Source organism: Odocoileus virginianus, chromosome 5, assembly GCF_023699985.2.
Source record: "Odocoileus virginianus isolate 20LAN1187 ecotype Illinois chromosome 5, Ovbor_1.2, whole genome shotgun sequence".
NCBI lineage: Eukaryota > Metazoa > Chordata > Mammalia > Artiodactyla > Cervidae > Odocoileus > Odocoileus virginianus.
In genome coordinates, this window is record NC_069678.1 from 3703582 (window position 1) to 3727427 (window position 23846).

General features: G+C 40.5%; 2 protein-coding genes across 6 annotated transcripts in view; one reads left to right on the forward strand and one right to left on the reverse strand.

Annotated features, from left to right (window-relative positions):
* Positions 1–15740, reverse strand: part of WDR3 (WD repeat domain 3) — a 38629-nt gene extending 22889 nt beyond the window's left edge. The window contains exons 1-10 of one of the 2 annotated variants that reach the window (XM_020906256.2): positions 15681–15740; positions 10744–10951; positions 9277–9486; positions 6783–6901; positions 4928–5006; positions 3703–3798; positions 2663–2776; positions 2402–2503; positions 1875–1972; positions 539–646 (exon numbers count right to left, since the gene is read on the reverse strand). In XM_020906256.2, the coding sequence (XP_020761915.2) occupies positions 539–646; positions 1875–1972; positions 2402–2503; positions 2663–2776; positions 3703–3798; positions 4928–5006; positions 6783–6901; positions 9277–9486; positions 10744–10914 (1097 nt within the window). In that variant the 5' untranslated portion in view covers positions 10915–10951; positions 15681–15740. Of the gene's footprint in view, positions 1–538; positions 647–1874; positions 1973–2401; positions 2504–2662; positions 2777–3702; positions 3799–4927; positions 5007–6782; positions 6902–9276; positions 9487–10743; positions 10952–15495; positions 15640–15680 lie in introns of those variants that run through there. The other variant, XM_020906257.2, reaches the window with a different exon arrangement.
* Positions 15741–15818: 78 nt separating this feature from the next.
* Positions 15819–23846, forward strand: part of GDAP2 (ganglioside induced differentiation associated protein 2) — a 67548-nt gene continuing 59520 nt past the window's right edge. For 2 of the 4 annotated variants that reach the window (XM_070467231.1, XM_070467234.1), the window contains exon 1: positions 15819–16014. The gene's annotated coding sequence lies outside the window, so the exon portion shown is untranslated. Of the gene's footprint in view, positions 16015–16099; positions 16547–16575; positions 17249–23846 lie in introns of those variants that run through there. The other 2 variants (XM_070467233.1, XM_070467232.1) reach the window with 2 other exon arrangements.

Sequence of the window (23846 nt, forward strand, 5' to 3'; positions counted from 1 at the left end):
GAGAAAATATTCACAGATGTTCAAATGTTCCAGCAACCATCTTCATTTTCAGCGTTAACTTTTTTTCAGGAGAAAGGTTTTGCAATGCCCTCCACTTGTAAGTTAACAAGTATAAAGGATTTTACTTATAAGAGTGCTCTGAGTATTGGACAGTAGTCAAGTACAGGCTAAGTCCAAGAAACCTGAGCTCAGATACTGGATCTGATTTGTTTCTGTGTATGTTTTCTAAGTGACCTAAAATCCTTTTGGAACACGTGGCTATCCATTTTTCTTTGTAATTAGAAGCAGTAAAGAACTATAAATGAAAAGCTAAAAGGCTATCATAATGAAACAAATAGAAGATGATGAATAAGTGAGGCCATGGTGAGCAGGAGAAGCTGAGTCCCAAGACCACTGTGTCCAGATATAATTTGTAGCGACTGCTTACAAGATATAATTTGTAGCGACTGCTTACAAACGACATGAAAAGCTGATACAACTTTGCAGCTTACTATTTCTACAACACTCCAGATACTTCAGCTACTACATTTTCACTCACTTGATTTTGGCAGAAGCTTTGATATTAGCCACCCGTTGGATTTCATCTTGCAGAGTCATTTTGACATTGACTTCAAGGTCTTCCTCCTCCTCATTGCAAGAATTTAATCTAAAGGAGAAAAGAAAAAAAGAGTATCATCCTATCACTTTTTTAGAAGTTTTGCTATTACTTGAGTCAAGTTTTGGTCCAAGACCAACAACCCATGTGGGAAAGTCATTTAACCACATGGAATTACCATGAAAATTAAACAATGAAGTGTATGTAGAAATGCATTGTAAACCACAATGTAATTAATATAAAGTATTATTCCATCTAACAGGTACCCTTAACAAATGGATTCCAAATGCAGAAGTCCATAAAATTGCTAGGGATGAGTATTCAGAGTTCAAACTATTCCACTGAAGTGTTTCTGGTAAGCTTATCTATCTTTGGGACTTTTAAGAAAATCCATTCGTATACACTTAGCAACTCAACCATGTCAAATAAACCAGAGGTCTCACAAGATCTGCTCCAGCAAATAAAAAATTTAAGAAAGGATGACGTTTTGAGACTTGATAAATTTCAACCACTGAGAAACTGGTTTCAATAGTTATAATGACCTATATAAGGTGATACTGTCCTAAACTTCAATTATGTAACTGTCCAACCAGTCTTCCTTCTCACAGTCCCACAGGTCAGCACCAAGCAACCCAGTCCCCTTCTGTATAGGCTGCTGTCATTGAAGACACACTGCTAGCCTCTCAGAATTAAATCCTTTAGAATACTGAAAGTCACTCAGTTGTGTTCCACTCTTTGCGACCCCCATGGACTATAGAGTCCATGGAATTCTCTAGGCCAGATTACTGGAGTGGGTACCCTTTCCCTTCTCCAGGAGATCTTTTCAACCCAGGGATTGAACCCAGGTCTCCGACATTTCAGTCAGATTCTTTACCAGCTGAGCCACAAGGGAAGCCCAAGAATACTGGAGTGGGCAGCCTATCCCTTTTCCAGCATATCTTCCAGACCCAGGAATCGAACCAGGGTCTCCTGCATTGCAGGCAGACTCTTTACCAACTGAGCTATCAGGGAAAACAAATTATTTAGAAGCTATGTTTAAATATCTGTACTGTCTTTCTAGTTCTGTGTGGTTCTCGGTGCAAGATCTAGGAATATGGTAAGTTAAAAACTATACGTAGAAATTAAAACTTGGACTACCAGCACACCTTAGAACCTTTCCTAGCATTTAATGGTAATTGGAAACTATTCCTTTAAAGAAGCCCCAGTTTTTCTATCAGTACAATGTGGCCCACCCAGGGTACTTTACTGTAAATATTAAGTAAATATTAAGAAGACACACTTTGCTTTCTTTTTAGCTTTCTTCATCTTCTTGTCCATTTTCTTCTGAATTTCCTCTTTGGAAAGGATACAAAACACTTCTAGCACAGAATCGGTTCCCTAGAAAAAGAAAAGGCTGATGTGAGTCCAGGAGAGGCAACCTGTTAATTTAGCTTTTTCTCTATAAGAACATTTCTTTTTCTTCCCTATTGGTATTACCATAGACAATTTAATCTCTCTGCAATTGTTGTCTCATCCGTAAAGCGGAAATATACTACTTTCTACAGTGTTCCTCTGAAGACTAAATAAGAAGCTAATGCTTTTAAACTGTTTAGAAAAGCAGGGATTTAATCAGTGTTTGCTAATAATAACAGTGATAATAGCAATTACTATTATGCTAACAGAAGCTAGGGAGTATAGATCCACAAAGTACCATATAATGAAATCTTAAAAGGACCAAAGAAAAATTCACATCCACACCAAATACTAAACGAGTCTCTGAAAGGAACAGCGGAGTCCTTGTAATTTTCTCCTGAGCCTGATACTCACATGGCAAGCAAGAATCCTGCCTGTCCTGTCAATTGCAAGGTTCACAACTCGGTCCCTTCCTTCCCGCATTATGGATCCAGCTTTTCTGCATGTAAGGATGCGCTGCAGAAGAAGCAAGAGAAAAGGTAAAGCTAAACAGTTACTTCTGTTGACCCCTGAAAAGACAGGATTCCAAGAAATGCAGGTGACAAAGATCATCCCTAAAATGAATATCTTCCCAGCATTCAACTCAACTGAAAGTAAGAAACAAAAACGAATTACATCCTCAGGAGCTTCATCCATCTCAAGGGTACCATCGTCTGCTTCATGTGAGTCCTGTATACCAGGAGAAGACTCTTTGCTTTTCTTGGGTTCTGGTTCTTCTGGGTCTTCAATCTGTTTTTATAGAAATGGGAAAATAAGAAGTAAAATAATTAGTTCCAGGAGGTGACTCTTACCCCTAATGACTTAGAAACCTGTCTTCATTGCTACTGATAACTTCCATTTAGTGACCTCTCTGATCAAGCCTCTTTGATGGAAGCACACTTATCAGAATATATTAAAAACAGACTACATCAAACACAAAACATTACTTATCATACTAGTTTTAATAACTTCCCATAGTATCAGGACTATTGTTCCATGACAAAGTGAAAAAAATGATGACCTCATTAATTTTAAAACCTTCTTAGGTGAAACATCTACCATATTCTAGAAGGAAGAATTCAAACTGGCATTACAAATAGCAAATGCACTGTATTGGAGATTACATTTTCTTCTCATATAAAGAAAAGATAAACTCCAGCCTACTAATGTCCAACCCATCAGAACGGCTACTGGGTACACCAGCACATATCTCACCCCAGTGAAACCCTGGATAAAAGGTACATCACCTTTTATCCACACAAAATCTTTGAGGATCCAAGAAAAAGTTATAGATCTTCTCTGAATATATGTATTTATATAAACATACAGAAATTCTACATAGATATTTGTTTGAGAGAAGAGGGTCACAGATATCCTGAAGTCCATCCATGGACACCCAAAGATCAAGGAGTATCAAGCCAAGAGCCCTATAAACTAAAACATTAACATTACTGAGAGCTGTAAGCCTAAAGCTATCCTTCTTCCAAGTGCAAATGAGCACAGAAATAAAACACAGAATGAAGGAAACAAAATTGTGTGGAAGTCACAGTTTATCAGTAAGAGAAAATTCCAATACAATGTGTAAGTACTTAGTAATTACATCTGATTCTAAATTCAACAAAACTATGTAACTGCTGAAACATGACCCTGCCCGTGATCAGAAAATAAGCAATTACCTCTTGTAGATAAGATATGTCCCAAGCTCTCAGTTCACTGTCAGAAGCCCCAGTGATGAGTCGCTTTTCTTCCGACACCAGAACCAACCCCCACACCTACAGAGCATAAAAAGATTCAAATAATATGATTTAAGGGAATCCAGGACACAACATCCCCAAAATCTAAGTACACTGTAGTCAAATCACTTTGGCACTGGAAAGTCTAATATACTGCAACCTTTTCTAAAGACACTAAAAGAAAGCTCACTTTTAGAAACGAAATGATCTAGGGTAGAACTGTTGTTTATGTGGTTGCTAGCAGTTTCTCTGTAATTTCCTATCCTTAAATTTAGATAATGGCTGTTCAGAATAAATCCTAATTAGAAGCCACTCAAGTGATAATTTTAAGTCTGGCACTTCTTTGCTTTCAGCAGTGCTTACAAATAAAAGGTGCTCCATTAACATCTATCAGAGTATCATTTTTAGACTCAAACATGCATGAATAAACTGAAAATAACAGTATTGTTGCAAATCAACAAAAAAGTCGAATTTGCTTTTCCTCCTCATTAATTCTAGGATGTGTATATTCCTCATACATTCTAGGGTGTATATACACATGCACATACATATATATACACACATAAATCTATATAACTGAGTTATAATTAACATACATATTACATTAGCTAAAGGCATACAACACAGTGATTTAATTTTTATATATTCTGAAATGATCACCACAGTAAGAAGAGTTACCATTCCACTGACATACAAAATTGTTACATATTATTGACTATGTGCCCTGTATATGCATTACATCCCACAACTGGAAGTTTTTACCCCTAATTCACCTTCACCTCTGTCTAATATGAACAAAGCACAGAGGATGCAAAGATGTAAAATATTCCTTGATCTCTATGGAACATATCTATGTTCACCAGGTCAGGCACTTGCTTGTATAGTGATAGTGATAGTATATATATAGTATAGTGATACTTCCCCTACAATCATAAATGTGGACACTCAATAATTTAAAGTGATGAAACCCATATTCATGGTTAAAAACTAATGTAAAGCCAATATTTACAAATGCCAGAGTAGCTCTATCTGCTCTGATGGTTGGCACTTTGTCTACCATACCAACTTCTCTCAAGACAATATGTACCGATTATTGTTAGCAGTAAAGAAATCCTCTCTTCCTTTCTGCCTTGCCATTCTTTCCCTGGCCCCATAACCCTACACGTACCTCAGTTCGGTGGCCAACCATTGTTTTAAAACAGTGCTGGGTATCAAGGTCCCACCATTTCACCATGGTATCTTTCCCACTAAAAGAAGAAATAGGAAAAAAAAAAATCTTATTAGGAAGAATCAAATGAATATGAAGATCAAGGACTCATTTGTTGCCTTAAAAAAACATAATATACAGCAATGATGTCTAATGTTAGAGTTTACATTTCTTTTAAAAAGAGAATCCTAACTCTCAAAACACTCCCCTTCTTTCCTGGCAAGAACCAAGTCAATGAAAAGCCATGGACTCGTCACTGATTATAGCCACCCAACTTCCTTTCCCCTCTATAAAAGTGTTCTTTTTCCCTTGCTGAGTGGGAATGAAATCAATTCTCTGCTGATCCTAAATAAATGCATTTTTGCTGGGGGGTAAGAAAAAAAGAATCCTAATTCTCTATATGGCTATTCTCAGGTAGAAAAATAAAATGTTCCAAAAATAACTTTGAATTCAGAGTGCTACAGAACATAAAACTTGGGCTGTTACACATCATTTCCACAGCCACAGCAGCAACATTCCTTCATACTGTCTAACTCAGAAACAGCACAGCCTCTCTTGCTCCCTTGTCTTCCAATGTTCAGCTAGTCTCCAGGTCCTGAAAATGCCTCCTCTGGGAAGTCTCTAAGCCTTGATTCCTTCCAATCCATTTCTGTACACAAATCTGAATCTAAGTCCTATTGCCTGAATTATATTTTAGTAACTTACGTGGTCTCTGTCTATTCCTGTTGCCTCATCACATCCAGTATACCACTGGCAGATAATTTCAATTTTCTAACTTTGCACTAACTCAAGATTCTCTATGGAATCAAAATCAAGCTCTTTGGCACCATTCCCCAAACCTCCCATTAACTGGCTCTTAATCTCCCTGCCAACAGGCTCTACTCTTCCCGCCTCAAATGCCTGTTCTCTGCTTCTTCACCAGTAGAAATCTACCATAATGCTGGTACCAGGATTAAAACTGGAAATACCCTAAAACCCGATTTACAAAACCTCTCCTATACAATCCTACCTCCTGGTGTCATTTCCTTTTCCTTACATCCCCTAAGCTATCAGGTGTATGTATATTCTAGCACAACTCCAGAGTCACTGCCTCATGTTATCTGAACACGACACACCACCACCCCTGTATCCTACCCCACAGGGACAAATCCACCACTTGGACAGTATTTTGTGCTGCTCCTCTACACCGCTTCTGGTTCTTCTGTGGTTCTTGCTAATTACTATGGTCCTTCTAATTACTGCCTGGCAAAATTTCAGATCTCAAACATTCCTGGGTAGCCATTCCTTAGGAATGGTAACTATTACATTTAGGCTGAGCTATATGAAATTGTTGGTATCTGACATATCACTTTTAACCTATACAAATGGTTCAACCTATTAGATGATCAGGAGCCCTAAGTATGGAGTAAATAAATCTCTTTTAAAGAGGCAGGCTAAAACAAACATTTAGTAGTCACGTCTGCCTGTCCACTGTTCCATATTCAGTTTTCCTGACTTTCTAGGGATCCAGAAAGTAGACAGTTCATGCATCTGTCAAAGAGTTAAGGAACATGGAAAAGCTGATATCAGGGGGAAACAATGACAAATCAGAAAAGAGAATTAAAAAACGCTATAAAGAACTCTGCATAGCATCCGTGATACTGTTGGGGAGGGCAGGCCGGAGGAGAGGGAGGCAGACAGAAGAGCAAACTAGCACATGAGCTTGAGTGTAGTGTGAAGAAACGAGTAAGCAATCAAGCAAACTCCTTCTGTGAAAGCCTGGCTGTGAATTCACCTAGAAAAAGAAATGGACGTGAAACTGTTACTACTACCTTACCTTGTAACCAGCAGGTTCTTTTCTCGTAGAAACAATGCTTGTGTGATAGCATCCTTGTGTCCCTTTAGACGGTAGAGGCCGCTTTCATTGATCACATCCCACACGATAACATCCGTGTCCTAAAGGAATCAAATCACATAGAAGAACTTTCTTTATCACATAAGGCCTAACTTGACAAACAACAGGGTGTAATATTCTTATTAGAAAGTTGATATGTAGTTCTTATAGAAAACTTGGGAAGCATACAGAAAAACAGAGAAGAAACAAACGCCAGCTGATTTCACCACCCAGACATGATCAACATAGATATTTTTTGTACACTGCTCCAGTCTTTATGTGTACATACATGCTGTTAACTGAGATCACGCTATTACTACCGTTTTAGAACCTTCTTTTTCTCCTTTAATATATTTCTCTATTTCCACGTCATCAAAGACTCTTCTCATTTTTAATAGTCATGTAGTACCCAACCTTAAGGATGTATCATTATTTAAATTTTTTTCTATTTCAGCCGTTTAGGTAGTTACCAATTTCTGCTATTGTGGAAACGACCATTCGTGTACATCAATCTTTTATATATCTCTGATCAGAATAAAGACTAAAAAGGGACATTCTTGGGTTAAAAGGTATTTTTTCTATTTTAATACTTTTAAATAGAATAATAATTTTAATGGATTTAATTTGCAAATCAGGGTGATCTCCAGAAAGGTTGCAGCAATCTAACAGTCCACAGGGGCTATGTGTGACAAGGCCAGTTTTCTCTCCCTTCAGCACTGGGTATTATCAGTTGATCAAAAACCACTGCCAATTTCACAAGTTGAAAGACTACCTCAATATTTGATTTGCATTTCTGAATACCAATGAGAAATTCTGTACATGCTCAATGGTGATTACTGGCCTTTCTGTACCTCCTATGAACTGTCAAGTCATGTCTTTCCTCTTCCTTTGGGTCTTACTTACTCGTTTGTTGCTATTAAGACATGATATTAATATTTGCCTTTTAGACTAGAACAATTAAATACTTTCCCTTTTTCATTGTCCTTTATTTTTTCCAGTTTTACTTAAAAATGATTGACATATATCACTGTATAAGTTTAAGGCATACAGCATGATGGTTTAATTTACATATATTGTGAAATGATTACCATAATAGGTTCAGCTACCACCCATCTTCTTCTTTAAATCCATTAAAAAGAGAAAAAATTTCTCCTTGTGATGAAAACTCTTAGGATTTACTCTTAACAAATTTCTTATATTGTTTTAATGTTTTAAAATATATTGTAAATATTCAAATATTAAGCATTCAAATTCTCCTTTCTAATTTTTTTCCTTACCGATAGGCTTGAAGTTTTTTTATCAGATTGGTATCAGATATTTTATCGCCTTGATATTAGATATTTATTTATATATCTTCTAGTTTACTTAAAATACCATGATTTAATATTTAAGTCTTTTGAGAATTTTGGTACATGGCATGATGTAAAGTTTTAACTTAAAATTCCCCCCCACGTGGTGAGCCAATTGTTTAAGTACTACTTCAGAAGTAATCCATCATTTTTCTACTCAAAAATATCACCTTTAAAATAAACTAATTAGGAAATACACACACACACACACACACACAAACTAGGTATATCAAGTGGATATGCTTCCAGCATTCCCATTTGGTTGCAATAATCTGACTATTTTGTATTAATGCCAGCTTGATACAACATATTATAAATTATGACTTCATAATGCATTGTAGTATCTGAAACCTCTTAAAAAAAAAAATCCAACCCTAAAAAAAAAATCTGAAACCGTTTTATTAATTTTTCCCAAAACTGTGCTGTTTATTACTCATTTGTTTTTACACATGTGCTTTTAAATCATTTGGTCATAATAAAAAAAGACAAAAAAAGTCTTTGATATATTTAATCTGTTTTATCTACATAAACTAATTAGAACATAAGAGTATCATCTCAACACTTTGTCTTGCCATTCAAGAACATGGCTTGTTTCTCTACTCATTCAAGTCTTTGTTACATTCTTCAGTAAAGTTTCACAGTATTTTTGTGTCCATTACTTAACACACAATTGTAAATGGAATCATTTACATTCTATTTTCTAACTGATGACTGAGATATAGGAAAGTGAGATATTTTACCAAAAGGAATGGCCAAGAAGCATCATTTTGATTCTGCCTTTCCAATATGTCTCATCCACCCACTTGTGTACTGTTTTGGGTAGGCAAATGTACAATGATGTCACATGGTAATTATCATGGACAGCCTCATCTTGTTCCTATATTTTACAGGCTTTAATCAGAGAATCTGATAGGAAACAAAATGGACCACCCAATTCAAATCCATCTCACTCTATACTACCATTGATACTATTTTGTACACAGAGTGCCCACTGTTTCAGACAACGATTTTTGTGAACAACCTGCTTCAGCATTAGTCTCATGCTCCTTTGGCAAATCAAAGTCTGGGCACCTAATTCAAGATCTCACCTTGGATCCAGAAGCCAGCCTGCCTCCTAGCTGATCATACTTCAAGGATGTGATGGCTGCTTTATGTCCATTGAAGGTCACATTTCCTTCTCCACTCAGGAGACTGAAGATTCGGATAGATCCATCCTCATAACCAACAGCTAAGTGCAGCCCATCTGGGGAGGGGCACAAGCAAGTGACTTCATGTCTAAGCCCCTGAAGGATGAGGATCTGAAATAATAAAGATCAAAAATAACGTAGAGGAGTTAAGCATGTCATCAAGGAAAAAGCATGGGACTAATCAGACACGGTGAAATTAAAAGCATCAATAATTCCAAATCGCTCTTATGAATAATAATGAAACTCTGCAGTCGGTTTCAAGTTCTTTAATATAACTACTATTTGCACTAGGTAATGAAACATTCAAGAAAAGGTAAAGATATACTACACTATTTCTCCAATGCTCTACATTAGCATAATACATGCCAAAATTTCCCAGGCAAAGGAATAAATTACTAAGTCCTTATTCTATGTCAACACCAAATGATTTTCCATAAAGGCTTATAAACACATCCTTGCTTTAACTGAGCCCCATCTCAGAAACCAATGTGCATGGCACTAGAGTGCTACAGTGGTTTCTCCCCGCGGGACTTTGAGGGACAATAAGGATCAAAGTATTAACCTCTTGGGAATCTCAAAGAGAGTGGACAAGATCAAAATGCCTGTATTTGGTGTGGCAGAAGTGGTAGGCTTAGGAATTCAGTTATACAAAATATCAAAGGCTAGTTTAACAAGCCTTTGGCCTCATCTGCATAAGAAGATTCAATCAACATATTCCTTTTAAATGCCTAATATTCCATAACTGAGCTTCCCTGGTGGCTCAGCGGTAAAGAATCCGCCTGCAATGAAGAAGATGCAGGTTCGATTCCTGGGTTGGGAAGATCCCCTAGAGAAGGAAGTGGCAACCCATTCCAGTATTCTTGCCTGGAAAATCCCATGGACAGAGAAGCCTGGCAAGCTACAGTCTATGGAGTTGCAAAAGAGTCAGACATGACTTAGCGACTAAAACTACTATAACAATTCTACAATTGGATCTGAGGGCAAGTAGAACTTGAAAAGTGGAGAACTGGCAGAGAAAAACAAACATGCTGGGAATAATGATTACAAATAATTACCTATAAACATCACTACAAAGAAATACCTAAGAGATAAGCTCCTATTTGGTTGTGCTTTTCAGAGTTTAGTGTAGAAGAACACAATAGAATCTTCTCCACTGTGTAAGAACACTAAAGAATCTTTCTATTGTGTTCTATTTCACAATACAATACTTGGCTATCCAGATCCGAAGATTAAAAAAAACAATTTCTAGAGACGCACACATTAAAAAATATATATATATCTGTGCATAATAAAACAGACCTCTCCCACTTCTGCCTCCACCCTCAAATACCCATAAATCAGTATCAACCTAGATGACTGCTGGCTTACCTTCTCTCCTTTCCTTAAGTCCCAGACGAAAACATGTTCACACCCTGGTACTGCCACATAGCGACCTTTTTCACCACGAAGTGTCACAAAGACAATGTTACCTTTCTGGCTGCCAATAAGCCCAAAGACGGCACTGGCAACATAGCGCAGGTACTGCTTGGTGAGTCCCATGTTTTAACATCTGATACCGCAAGTGATGCAGCTGCACCTACAAACAAAGAAGACTTAGTACCTCAGGCACCTAGGTTCTGCTGAGTTGGTGAACACCAGCTCTCCATCCGGAGAAGGCAATGGCACCCCACTCCAGTACTCTTGCCTGGAAAATCCCACAGACGGAGGAGCCTGGTAGGCTGCAGTCCATGGGGTCGCTAGGAGTCAGAAACGACTGAGCGACTTCACTTTCACGCATTGGAGAAGGAAATGGCAACCCACTCCAGTATTCGTGCCTGGAGAATCCCAGAGACGGGGGAGCCTGCTGGGCTGCCATCTATGGGGTCGCACAGAGTCGGACACGACTGAATCGACTTAGCAGTAACAGTAACAGCTATTCATCATGTGCTTAAAAGCCTTTGACCCCATGGCTGCTAAACCTTCATTTACTCTGAATATATCATTGACATAAAATACCTGAACAGCTTCATTTTTATTCATGGGTGACTCAACATGTCATCTTTCATTCCTCAAGTTTCAAACTGGTCACACTGTCATGCCCACCTCACAAATATCTGACAGTTGTTTAGGCTTCGATGCACCTGAACAATTTGCTTCTGCCCCCCAAGTTCAACTACCAAAGATTTAACACTGAGATTGATAATCTCAGACTGAAATATTTATCAATGAGCATTTATTGTAAACCTACTAATAATTAGACAGGCACTGATCTAGATGCTAGAGATATGGTGTTGAGTAAAACAAAAATGCCTCATCTGGTGTCACTTATCTTTGAGCGCAGCAGCTCTCAAACTCCAGACTGTATCTAAATCACCCAAGTGGTTATGAAAACAGATAGTAGGAACCACCTCCACCTCACCTCCCTAGTGTCTATTTCTGTTTCAGTAGGTCTGGGGTGGGGCCCAAGATTTTTCAAGTCTGACAAGATCCCAGGTAATGCTGCTGCAGTTCCTCATTTTGAGAAGTACTATATGTGTAGGTTGATCCTTGATTTCTACATCAGGGCAGCCACCTTCCCTTGGCACAAAAAAATAATACAAATTGCACACTATTTTTGACAGATGCCATTGTTCCTGTGTGACTGAGTGGGACACTATGTGTGTGCTGCGTGCTAGCTGCTCAGTCATATCTGACTCCTTGCAACCCCATGGAGTGTAGCCTGCCAGGCTTCTCTGTCCATGGTAATTCTCCAGGCAAGAATACTGAAGTGGATTGCCATGTTCCCCTCCAGGGGATCTTCCCAACCCAAGGATCACACCCAGGTCTCCCGCAATGCATGTGGATTCTTTATGGACTGAGCCAGCGGGGAAGCCCAAAATTGCTAAGTCAGACAATACTCCCCTCCACCTGCCTCCTAACAGAAAAACTTTAGCCTCCTAAAGTTCCCTGAGTTCCAAAGAGCAAATTTAATCAAAAGTGAGAAAATGTAGAAACAAAGAAATTAATCAAGACAAAGTATTAATAATTCAGCCATTAAACAAAATCAAGGACCTTTAGTTTCTTCTCAAGGGCTATACAGATGATACTGAGTCATGCTGCTACTGCTAAGTCACGTCAGTCGTGTCCGACTCTGTGCGACCCTATAGACGGCAGCCCACCAGGCTCCCCGGCCCCTGGGATTCTCCAGGCAAGAACACTAGAGTGGGTTGCCGTTTCCTTCTCCAATGCGTGAAAGTGAAGTCGCTCAGTCGTGTCCGACTCTTAGCGACCCCATGGACTGCAGCCTACCAGGCTCCTCCGTCCATGGGATTTTCCAGGCAAGAGTACTGGAGCGGGGTGCCACTGCCTTCGATACTGAGTCACGTCCTTGAGCTATTTTTCAGATATTGCTATCCCCACAGGAGGAAGAAGTTAACTGCATGCTGACCACCAGCACTTAATACCCAAAACTGGCCGCACCAGGTTGATGGTGTTGACTCCCAATTATCAGGTCCACCAGCTGATTACACATCCCACCTCCTCTCCCTCATTTTGTCTTTAAAAACCTTTCCCTGAAAGCCAATTGTGTGTGTGTGCACGCGGATTGCCTCCTTCCACTCCACCCCACCCCACCTTCTCCTTGTTTGGGCTCGCAATATAAATGTTGCACTCCCTCACCACAACCCCATGTCAGGAGATTAGCTTGAGTGCTCATGGGTGACCAGATTCAAGTTTGGTTTGGTAACAACTGCACCAAATCAATGGAGAAGGCAATGGCAACCCACTCCAGTCCTCTTGCCTGGAGAATCCCATGGACGGAGGAGCCTGGTAGGCTGCAGTCCATGGGGTCGCTAAGAGCCGGACACAACTGAGCGACTTCACTTTCACCTTTCACTTTCACGCACTGGAGAAGGAAATGGCAACCCACTCCAGTGTTCTTGCCTGGAGAATCCCAGGGATGGAGGAGCCTGTGGGCTTCCAACTATGGGGTCACACAGATCAGACACCACTGAACTGACTTAGCAGCAGCAGCAGCACTAAATCAAATTCACTGGAAACACTTGATTATGGAGGAAAGAGACAACAGGTGAAGCAGATAACAAGCTTGTCTGTTGTATGGAAATACGAAAAGTAGTCCCTGAAACACCTGTGCAACTAAAAACCACAATACTAAACAGTTTTTCAGAGCTGTTTTTTTTGTTGGTGGTGGTGGTTCAGTTTGGTTTAATACTACAGGGTGTCTCTTTCAGAGTACAACCTCTTGTTTTAGTCTACTTTAACAGGGAAATATTCAATGCTTTTGCTAATATTCCTCTTCACTGATATTTTAATGACCACACACTGGCTTCATTTTTCTTCTAGGAACCAACATAAAGGCAGTTAGAAATGAAGGAAAGATAATATTAACATGGCAATAATGCTCTTAACCTAGGCCATTTGACTGATTCTTTCCCAATTCGTCTATTCTCCTGGCCCCAGCCCCTTAACTCTAATTGTTTCTTGGTAGTCTCTGGCCATCTACCACAGTACTTTCCCTGGAGACTTCATATAGCATGCCTAGGCCCAGGGACTCCCGCATCTCTATTTCCAGTCCTGCCCAAAGACATAATATTAACTACGGAGCTCTGAGAACTTATCAGACATCTCCATCCAAATACCTTATAGTGTCACATTCAGTATATATAAAAACAAAACTACTTGCTTCCTGAGCCCTATTCATTTTTTTTCTGACTCTGCGACACACAACTCTCCAACGCATTCAGATGCAAAACTTTGTAGTAACTTGTGGCTCGTTAATAATATTATTTAAGCAACCAATACTTTAAGAGTGCTTACTATCTGGTAACTAATACATAAAATGTATATAACTGAGTAAACGTGCAGATAATTGCATATAGTAGTTAATTAAATGGGTTAATACATATAAAGTGAAAGCCACTTAGTTGTGTCCGACTTTTTGTAACCTCATGGATGATACAGTCCATGGAATTCTCCGCCAGAATACTGGAGTGGGTTGACTTTCCCATCTCCTGGGGATCTTCCCAACCCAGGGATTGAACCCACATCTCCCTCATTGCAGGCGGATCCTTTACCAGCTGAGCCACAAGAGAAGCCCAAGAAAAGTGGAGTGGGTAGCCTATCCCTGCTCCAGGGGATTTACCCAACCCAGGAATCAAACCAGGGTCTCCTGCATTGCAGGCAGGTTCTTTACCAACTGAGCTACCAGGGAAGCCCTAATACATGTAAAGCACTTTTAAAAGTCCTTCACTAGTACCTTGCACAGTACCATTCTTACCCCATTTTACAGACAAGGAATCTAGGTAGAGAGATGCGAAATAGCTAGCTCAACATCATTCAGTTCGTTTTAAATGCCAAAGCCAGGTTAGAATCTAAACTCCAACAAATTTCTTCTTTTAACCACTAAACTACTTCTCTTTGCCTCTGTCCTCTCTCTTCAGAAACTTGTTTCTCTGAAATAGGGTCCTTTCTCTCTTTCCACTTCTTTCTGTTTCAGCTCTTTATCACTGGGTTCCTGCACTAATTTTCTATGTAGCACTCCCACCTCCATGTTTTTCATTCTTTCCTTTTTAAAAGTCATTAAAACTACCTGACTAATCTTTTCAAACATGCTGTTCCTACCCCGAAGCCCTGTAAGGGCCAAACCACAGTTCCCAAGAATTCATCCTACCTATTCCTCGTTACATCTCGCATAACCTTGTCTGTCAGGCTAGTTGGTTTCCCTCCTTGTCCTATTACCCTGCCTTCCTTCACACTGTACTTAGAATAACGTACATTCTCCCGTTTCCCTAAGTGTTTTCCTCTGAGACCCACTTCCTTCGAGGCTAAAGTCTTTTGTATAGCATCAATATTAGTACTGGTCACTTGTGTCTCACATGCATGTATTTCTACTCTTTTTGGAGAGAGTTCACAATTTAACCTTTCTCTATGCTCCTACCACCCCTGCTTCCTAACCCACAGTACCCTAAAACATGCTTCTATGATGCGCTGGAAGGCTGGACCGCGGTATCAGAACTGTCAGACGTCCCTAAACCAAGTCTTTAGACAGGAGAGTCTGAGGTGGGGGTTCCGGACACCCACCACGCTGCCAGACCATCTTTAAGCGAGCCCTGCAGACGACGGTCAACCCGCTCTACATCTCACCGGTGAACCTCTGGCGTCCGGCCGCGTCCTCCTGGGACTCATAATAATCCAGGTGCTCCTCTACCCTCAAGACCGGCCCCAAAACCCCCTGCCTCGTCTGCTGCTAGGACCACGAAGGCCTCTGCTGGGACCAAACAAATCCGAAGAGCCGAGCAAAGGCGTTCGACCGCAGCGCACCTACCCACCTGGGCCTCCACGCGGCTCGGAGCGGATTAAACCCGCCCACCGAACCCACCCCTTCCGGGTCCGCTCACGGACCCTCTTCCGCCCAACGTTCCCTTTGCCTTCTGGGGGAAATGACGTAAGAGCCGGGTTCCGATTGGTGAGCACCAGCCGGGAGCGGAAGGCGGTGTTTCGCAGCTCACGGCTCCTGCAGCTGGTCATTGCAATCTCTTGGGACTTTGGCCCGTCTTACCCGCCTAACGCCTGGCAGGGGCTGTCCGGCGATGCAACTCGGCCGCTTTCCACGAGGAACTTAGCCCGTCACGCTTGCCGCCCGGATGGACCCGCCGGAATGCTGTGAGAGGCGGGACGGAGGCCGGGAGGAAAGGCGGGGCGGAGCGGGCCGGGGGCGCGGCGGGCGGCGCGCGGGACTTGGCCCCGGCTGTGGGTGCGGGAGAAGGCTGGTTCTGTCCGTTCTCTGCAAAAAAGAGCCTGGTGCTTTTCCTGCTGCTGTGTCTCGGGTTCGTCTCGCCTGAGGCGCTGTCAGGGACAAGTTACCCACCAGACGATAGAGAGCAGGCAGAGCCAGGCACGAGGAGCAGTGCTGTTCGTTGCCCCCGGGGAGACACGCGCCCTGGGGTGCAGATGAAATTGGGCGGCCGGGTGCCCTGCTGGTTGTAGCCCCAGAGTCGAGTCTGTGTGGTCGTCCGTGTGGACTGGGCGTTCCGCGAATCGAGAGCGGCTCGAATCAGGGCTGAGTAGGCACCGAGCCCAGGATGCTGAGTTGTCTGGATCCCCGCAGTCCCTGGAGTGACATTGGTCTGGCTTTCGGTTTCCGCTCCTTGGCCGCAGGAGGGGGAAGTGACCAGCGCTGACTCTTCCTTGCTTGGTAATTGAGGTTTTAGATGCTCTGTTACCGAGTGGGAATTAGCTTTTTTCTCTTGTAGTTCCGTCCGGTTTATTCTTGGGCTGCCTAGAAGTGTTCTGCACAGGAAGGCGTTCTGATGTCTGTAGCTGTGGAAAATTAAAGTTAACATAGAGCTATGTAAAATAAGACTGTCCCTTCACTTACTGTACAGGATAGCTTCAGCCAGCCTAGAAATTAGACTTTTACCTATATTATCTGATTTTCTTCAGGCGTCTGTTGAGTTTTTAAGACATGTTCACCTAGTCTGTCGTTTCCAAGAAAATTGCCATAGTAGAGAATGGATACGATCAGCCTGTTAATAGATGTAGAAGTGTAGATGTTTGAAAGAAGCTTACTGTGGGTTGGATGAATGAGAAGGGAAGTAATTGTAGCAATAGGCTATTATTTCAGTAAGTGTGATGAGGAATGGAGCCTTTAGGTGAACGTGTATGGGAACCTGGGCTTCCCAGGTGGCGCTAGTGGTAAAGAACCTGCCTGCCAGTGCAGGAGACTTAAGAGATGTGGGTTGGATCCCTGGGTGGTTAAGATCCCCTGGAGAAGGAAATGGCAACCCACTCCAGTGTTCTTGCCTGGAGAATCCCATGGACAGAGGAGCCTAGTGGGCTGCAGTCCATGGGGTCACAAAGAGGCGGACATGACTGAAGCGACCTAGGACGAATCGAGGTATGCTTAGTATGTCTTAAGGTGATGTGCATTATATTACATACATGAAAAAGTATTTTTATATATGAGAAATAAATGTGCTTCACTAGTCTAGATTCAGTCTCGATGATACCCTGTGGATTATCTGATTCTAAGAAATCTATTTTACAGTTGTGTAAACTGTTGATAACTAATGTAAATACTAAATAATTTTGTCTATAGACATGGAAATGTCTCTTATATGTTCGGTTTTGCCTCATATACTTTGGGTTCAGTATTCTTGATCTATTAATGTACCTGATTTATGGGCCTCCCTTTATCAGCCATCTGGCAAGTTCCTTTGTGACTTAAAAATCTTAAACCATGTTCATTTTTGTATTTGAATGAGTCATGATTTTCTCTCTTAAAAATTGATGTTATTATATATTATGGGGAGGGACAACTACAAATAGAAAAAATAATTTTAATAAAAGTTGTTTTAAGATCAACTATGAATGAGTGCTAAGATAATGCATCTTATAAATTTGCAATACACCACCTCAAGAGCATAAACTTAGTTTTCAAAGTTTCAGAATTGCTCAATGTATTAATATTGTAACTGAAACATAGTAAAGTTCTTTTAATATAAAGTTGGTAGTACTAACTCACCATTGGAGCTTGTGCTTTGGCTGGTTTTGAATGATGGTGTTAGATTTGACCTGGGTCACTGACACAGCTTAGAAATATTTTTGTTATACTGTATTTATTGTTGACATAATTTGACTGCTTCCATTTGTTCTTTTGTCTAAAAAACTCATTCTTTCTATTTGCATAGAATGATTCTTAAATATAATAGATTTGGTGCTGGAGTAGGGGTATTGTGCAGAAGTATCTAATGTATCTTGAAATTTTAAATATTGAAATACAAAGACATAAAGAATAGTAAACCTATAATTTATGCAGAAACAGTGAAATGGAGCTGGTAATTAGTGGAGATCAAAAGCACGGACCAGCAACTCTCTGTACTTTTATACAGGCCTGTCTAATCAATGTAAGCATTTTGAAGAAAAAGAAGACAGATTTGGAGTTCTTTTCTCTTTTAAATGATATAGTTTTCTCCTTATTCAGGTAAAATATCGCGTTTTTTTGAGACAGTGATCTAAGATGTTCTGCCTGAATCTGCCCTGTCTTGAGCATTAAAAATCTGATCTCTCTAGCCAGTCCAGTTATTCTTATAAAGCTCTATTTAGAGGACTTCTTAAACTAGAAGATGACAAGATTTTGAGAAAAAAGACAAGCTACACTGTAATAAGAACTATTTATACTCATTACAAATGTGAATTATAAAAGATATATTGTGAGTTCTCTTTATCCTCATCTAGACCGGTACTGAAGACAACCCTTAAGATACTAGGGCTAAGGAAGTAGGTCTGATTCTGGAATCTTTTGTTTGTTCTAAGTAAACTTTCAGATTCTGGGACATAAAAGTCTTGCTTCAGGAGCCTTTTTACTAAGGTTTTGTGTTTGCTTATGAACCTGTTTAAAAGACAGAAATGATCAATTGATTTTCAGTAGAAAGTCCCACTCTTCTTTAATGCTTTCCAAAATTCTTTGTGTGTGTGCTCAGTCGTGTCCGACTCTGAGACACTATGGACTGTAGCCCACCAGGCTCCTCTTTCCATGGAATTTTCCAGGCAAGAATACTAAGGTGGGTTGCCATTTCCTACTCCAGGGGATCTTCCTGACCCAGGGATCAAACCCGTGTCTCCTGCACTGGCATATGGATTCTTTACCACTGTGCCAGCTGGGAAGCCCGCTGAAATTCTGTATACAGCTGTAGTTTATTATAGCCTTTCTCTCCTCTTTCCATCACCTGAGCGCTCTGTATTCTTTTATCAGTGGGATTGCTAATTGAGTCTGGAAAACTCCTCAGGTTTATTTCCAGATCAGTGCTTGTATGAGCTCATGTACTCACAGTTTGGTAAAAGGGTGTTTATCTGTCTCAAAGGGGTCTATGACCCCAAGAATGTTAAGAACCCCTGTTCCTGCAGGATCAGGGATCAGTTTGTCCTGACTAGCTTGGCTTTGCTGTTCCTTTTGCTTTATTGCCAAGGTGTGTGTGTTGAGGGGAGGGGGATTTAAATCTCTTTTTAATGAGAAAAATATGTCCATCTATTTAAAGATGGACCTGAAAAAGAATTCACCCTTTGTTAAATACCATGACACTTTCATATAATGCAGTTAAACTTTGCCCTGAAGTAAGAGCTCTGAATATTTCTTACTGCTCATGTATAGTATACTGACAAGATGTGGTTGGAGATATAGGAGAACCATCAAAGTGTACTATCAAAGAAGATAATAGAGTTTCAAGGAGGGAATAATAAATAGTAGATGCAGCTAAAATTTAATTAAATTAGCTCTTGGACTTGACATTTGTAGAATTATTGTTGACCTTGAAGAAGCAGGTTTAGTGTTATTACAAAGATGGAAGCAGAACTGCATGGGTTAAGTACATGGAGGAAAAGAAAGGAGAGCTGTGAAACAGGTTACTCTTAAAAACTTAAATGGTGAAATATGGAGTTTGTTGGTATTCTGAAGAAATGGGGTAGGAAAAAAAATTGGAGTAGGAGACTCAGGGGGAGGAGAGATCAGATGTTATGAAGGGAAACTCGATGTTATTACCTTCCCTTAGAGGAGATATAGTCAGGTGCAGTAAAAGGCTTAAATGAAGGTGATTTGGCAAGCTTAAAAGTGTGAAATACACTGAAAATCCCTTGCAAGTTGAAAAGAGTGAATGAAGATAGAGACATTTTGATTTGTAGAGAAGTTAATTTGAACAATGACTTCTCTTAGAGCATCAGGAAAAGAAGGGAGGCAATGTGATATGATGTAATGGAAATGGCATGGGTTTTATTGTCAGCTGGTCTTCTATCTGGATCTCAAGGTACTACCTACTAGTTCTGTTACCTTGAGCTGGTAATTGAATCTCTGGTTCTTGGGGCCCTCATTGTAAAATAAGAGTTCTAATATCTACTTTGTGGGATTATTGTAAAGGTTAGAAAGCATATTGCTAACAGATCTGATACCTCGTGGCTCACCATACCTTCCATAGGGGCCTTCTTTTGTTTATTTAGTGTCTTAGGCTTTTTGGTACCTTAAGGCTCCCAGACGTCTGCTTTCTGCTGTCTCTAGAACTCTTCTGCTACTTTTGGTCTCAACTCTCACTTTCTGGAAGAGACATTCTCTGCTTCTTCAGCCTAAAGAGCCTCCCCTTCTTTGTTGTAACAGTATGTATTTATTGCTATAATTTTGAGTTTCTGCGATTTTTGTAGAGCTGTCTTTTCCACTAAAGACTCAGCACTTAACAGTGCTTGAATGAATGAATGCCTGGGACATAATTGGCAAATAAGCATTTATTACCTGACAGTTTTTATGGGTCAGGAATTCAAAAGTTGCTTAGTCGTGTGGGTCTGGCTCAGGGTTTCTCACGAGGCTGTGGTCAGGATGTCGGCTGGGGCTGGAGGATGCAGGGTGATTCATTCCTGTGTCTGGCAGTTGACGGTGGTTGTTAGCAGGAACTCAGTTTCTCCACACAGGGGCCTTCTCATGAGCTGTGTCAGTGTGTCCCCAAATCACAAGAGCTCACTTCCCCAGAACAGGCAGTCCAAATGAGCATGGCGGAAGCCCCAATATCTTTTATGATCCATCCTTGAAAGTCACACACTGTTGTTTCTGCAATAGCCAGTTGGGTACATTGGCCAGCCTTATTCATAAGGAAGAGGTCTACACAGGGGCATTCATATCAGAAAGCACGTATCGTTGAAAGACATCTTGAAGGCTGTCTACCACAGATGCTGTGTGGAGTAGCGTAGTCATCCAAGAATGACTCAGACAATTTTCTCTGTGTTGATGGAGGGCCCAGCTGACACAAGAAAACATGCATTATTTTGACAGCAGAGAGAATAATTTCTGATTTTTCTTTCCCTAGTGGCACAGGAGCAGAATCAGAGAAAACAGATGTTGTGTTGATCTAGGTGTTTTAGGGATTAACAAATCATTATAAGGGCAGATAAATAAGAGTGTATCTTAATTCAGCAGTTTGTGTCTGGTTTATCTGGTGCTCACTAGGGAATCTTTTGACAGCATGTTGGTCTTTGCCACATGTGAAAACATCTGTATCTCAACAATGGTGCAGGTGATTTTCATATTGACTGACAAGGTTATAACACGTAGCATTTATTGCGCCTCGCTTTGTGCCAGGTGGTCTGCGGTGCAATTTTACAGATGATAATCATTTAATCCTCAAAAAGAATTGTCATTCTAACTCTTTTAGAAATAAGAAAACTCTGGTTCAGAGTCAAGGATAATGTAATTATTAAGTGGTAGGTCTTAGACCCAAACTCAGGCCTTCTGATAACCGAAGTGTGAAGTGTTAGTCAGTCATGTCCAACTCTTTGTGACCCCGTGGACTGTAGCCCACCAGGCTCCTCCATCCATGAAATTCTCTAGACAAGAATACTGGAGTGGGTAGCCATTCCCTCCTCCAAGGGACCTTCCCAGCCAAGGATCAAACCCAAGTCTCCCGCGTTGCAGGCGGATTCCTTACCATCCGAGCCACTCGGAAGCCCAGAGCCCAAGCTTTCACCAGCCTACTTCTACCTCAGAGTGCAATTTCATGTGGAAATTTTTACCTTAAAATACTGAATAAACTGGATTCAAAATTGTATTATATGTACCTATCATAGAAAAAGGTAGGAACTACATCAGATTTTGAAAAGTTTCTCTCCCCTTTTTGGTATTTTTCAAGTGTTCTATGACTAAGTATTACTTAGAATTGAAGAAAAATGTTAAAGTAAGTGGTTTTGTCCTGTAATTTGACATTCAAGTTTGCAAAATGAAAGTAAATTTTTAATGAATTTTTTAATATTTTTGTTAAGTGTCAGCATGAGTCTGTCACCATATTTTTGGAAAATATTAATTTCTACAGAGTGTCATTGTGTTGAACTCAAGGCAATTAAGCCATAGACAGTGAATATAGCCTCCACATTTCCTCTATTCAGTCGTCCAGTTCCAGGCTGAATACTTGTGAACAGATCAACAGGACTTTTGGTTGCCTCTAGTTTCCTCTGGAATAGGAAATGGCAACCTACTCCAGTATTCCTTCCTGGAAATTCCATGTACAGCGGAGCCTGGCAGGCTACAGTCCATGGGGCTGCAAAGAGTTGGACGTGACTGAGCACACACGTACAGACACACATTCTAGTTTCAAAGGCTGGTTGGACAGGACTGAACATCAACTTCTAGATAGAATTTTTTTCTTTATTTTAAAATAACATCAAAGCAGTACTTAATAACAATTGAGAATAATCCTCTGATACAAAATTGGGCTTCCCTGGTGGCTCAGATGGTAAAGAATCTACCTGCAATGCAGGAGACCTGGAGTCAGTCCCTGAGTCAGGACCATGTACTGGAGAAGGGAATGGCTACCCATTCCAGTATTCTTACCTGGGGAATCCCCATGGACAGAGATTCCTATGGCAGGCTACAGTCCATGGGGTTGCAAAGAGTCGCACACAGCTGAGTGACGAACACTTTCACTACTTTCATAATCTACAAGACCTTTCTGAAATTGTTATATAAATGAGCACATTTCCTCCCACACAGTGTTGGTACAGGAATTAGAACATTGTATCAGATCTGTAGTTCATTCCAATTAGTATCCCATGTCTCTCAGCAAGAAACACCAAGAAATTAGGTATCGAAGGGCATGCTTGTTTTCCTTGACTCTTAAGGAACATTAGGGTTATACAGAAAAACTTCTGAGGAAGTTCACACACCAGCTGTCATTCCCTAATCATCTGTCTGCTCCCCTGTATATACAGTGTTACCAGCAATCTTTCACTTACCATATGCACTAATTTTTAGTCCTACTCCTCCATCTTTCGGTAGCATTTAACCCTGGGTGATCCTTCTTTAGCATTCCATCTAAAGTTGTTTTCTTCGCTTAGCTTTTATGTTACCACACTTTTCTAGATCTTCCTTCCATTCTTATCAATCCTTTTCTGTGTCTCTCTCTCTCTCTCTCTTTTTTTTCTTTCACTTTTCTTCTTTTCCAGCCTCCAGATTTTGCCTTAGGACTGAGTCCTTGTATCTTTTCTTTATTTGCATTCTCTATCTCTGTGGTCTTGCCCAGTTCCCATAGGTTTAAATAGCATCTATATGCTGAGACCTCCAGTTTTACAAATTTAACCTGATTTCTTCTTTGAGCTCTAGCCTCAGGTAACCAATTGCATGTCTAATACAAATACTTGAGCATATAATGGGCATTTCAAATCTAACACATGCAGAAACATAAGGAAAAAAAGACCTTGTTTATTACTCCACCTGCAACCTACTCCAGTCTTCTTTTTCTCTGTAAATAGCATTATAATCTGTTTGACTGCTCAAGCAGGATATCTAAGAGCAATCTTTGTTCTTTTCCCTCACCCCTCAGGTGCTTTTAGAAGGTCTTGTTGATTCTATCTTCAAAATTCATCCAATTCTAACCATTCCTCACCACCTTCATCGCCATCTCAGCTGGATCACTCCACTTGTTTTCTCATGGTCTCTGCGTTTACTCTTGCTCCCACTCAGTTTCACT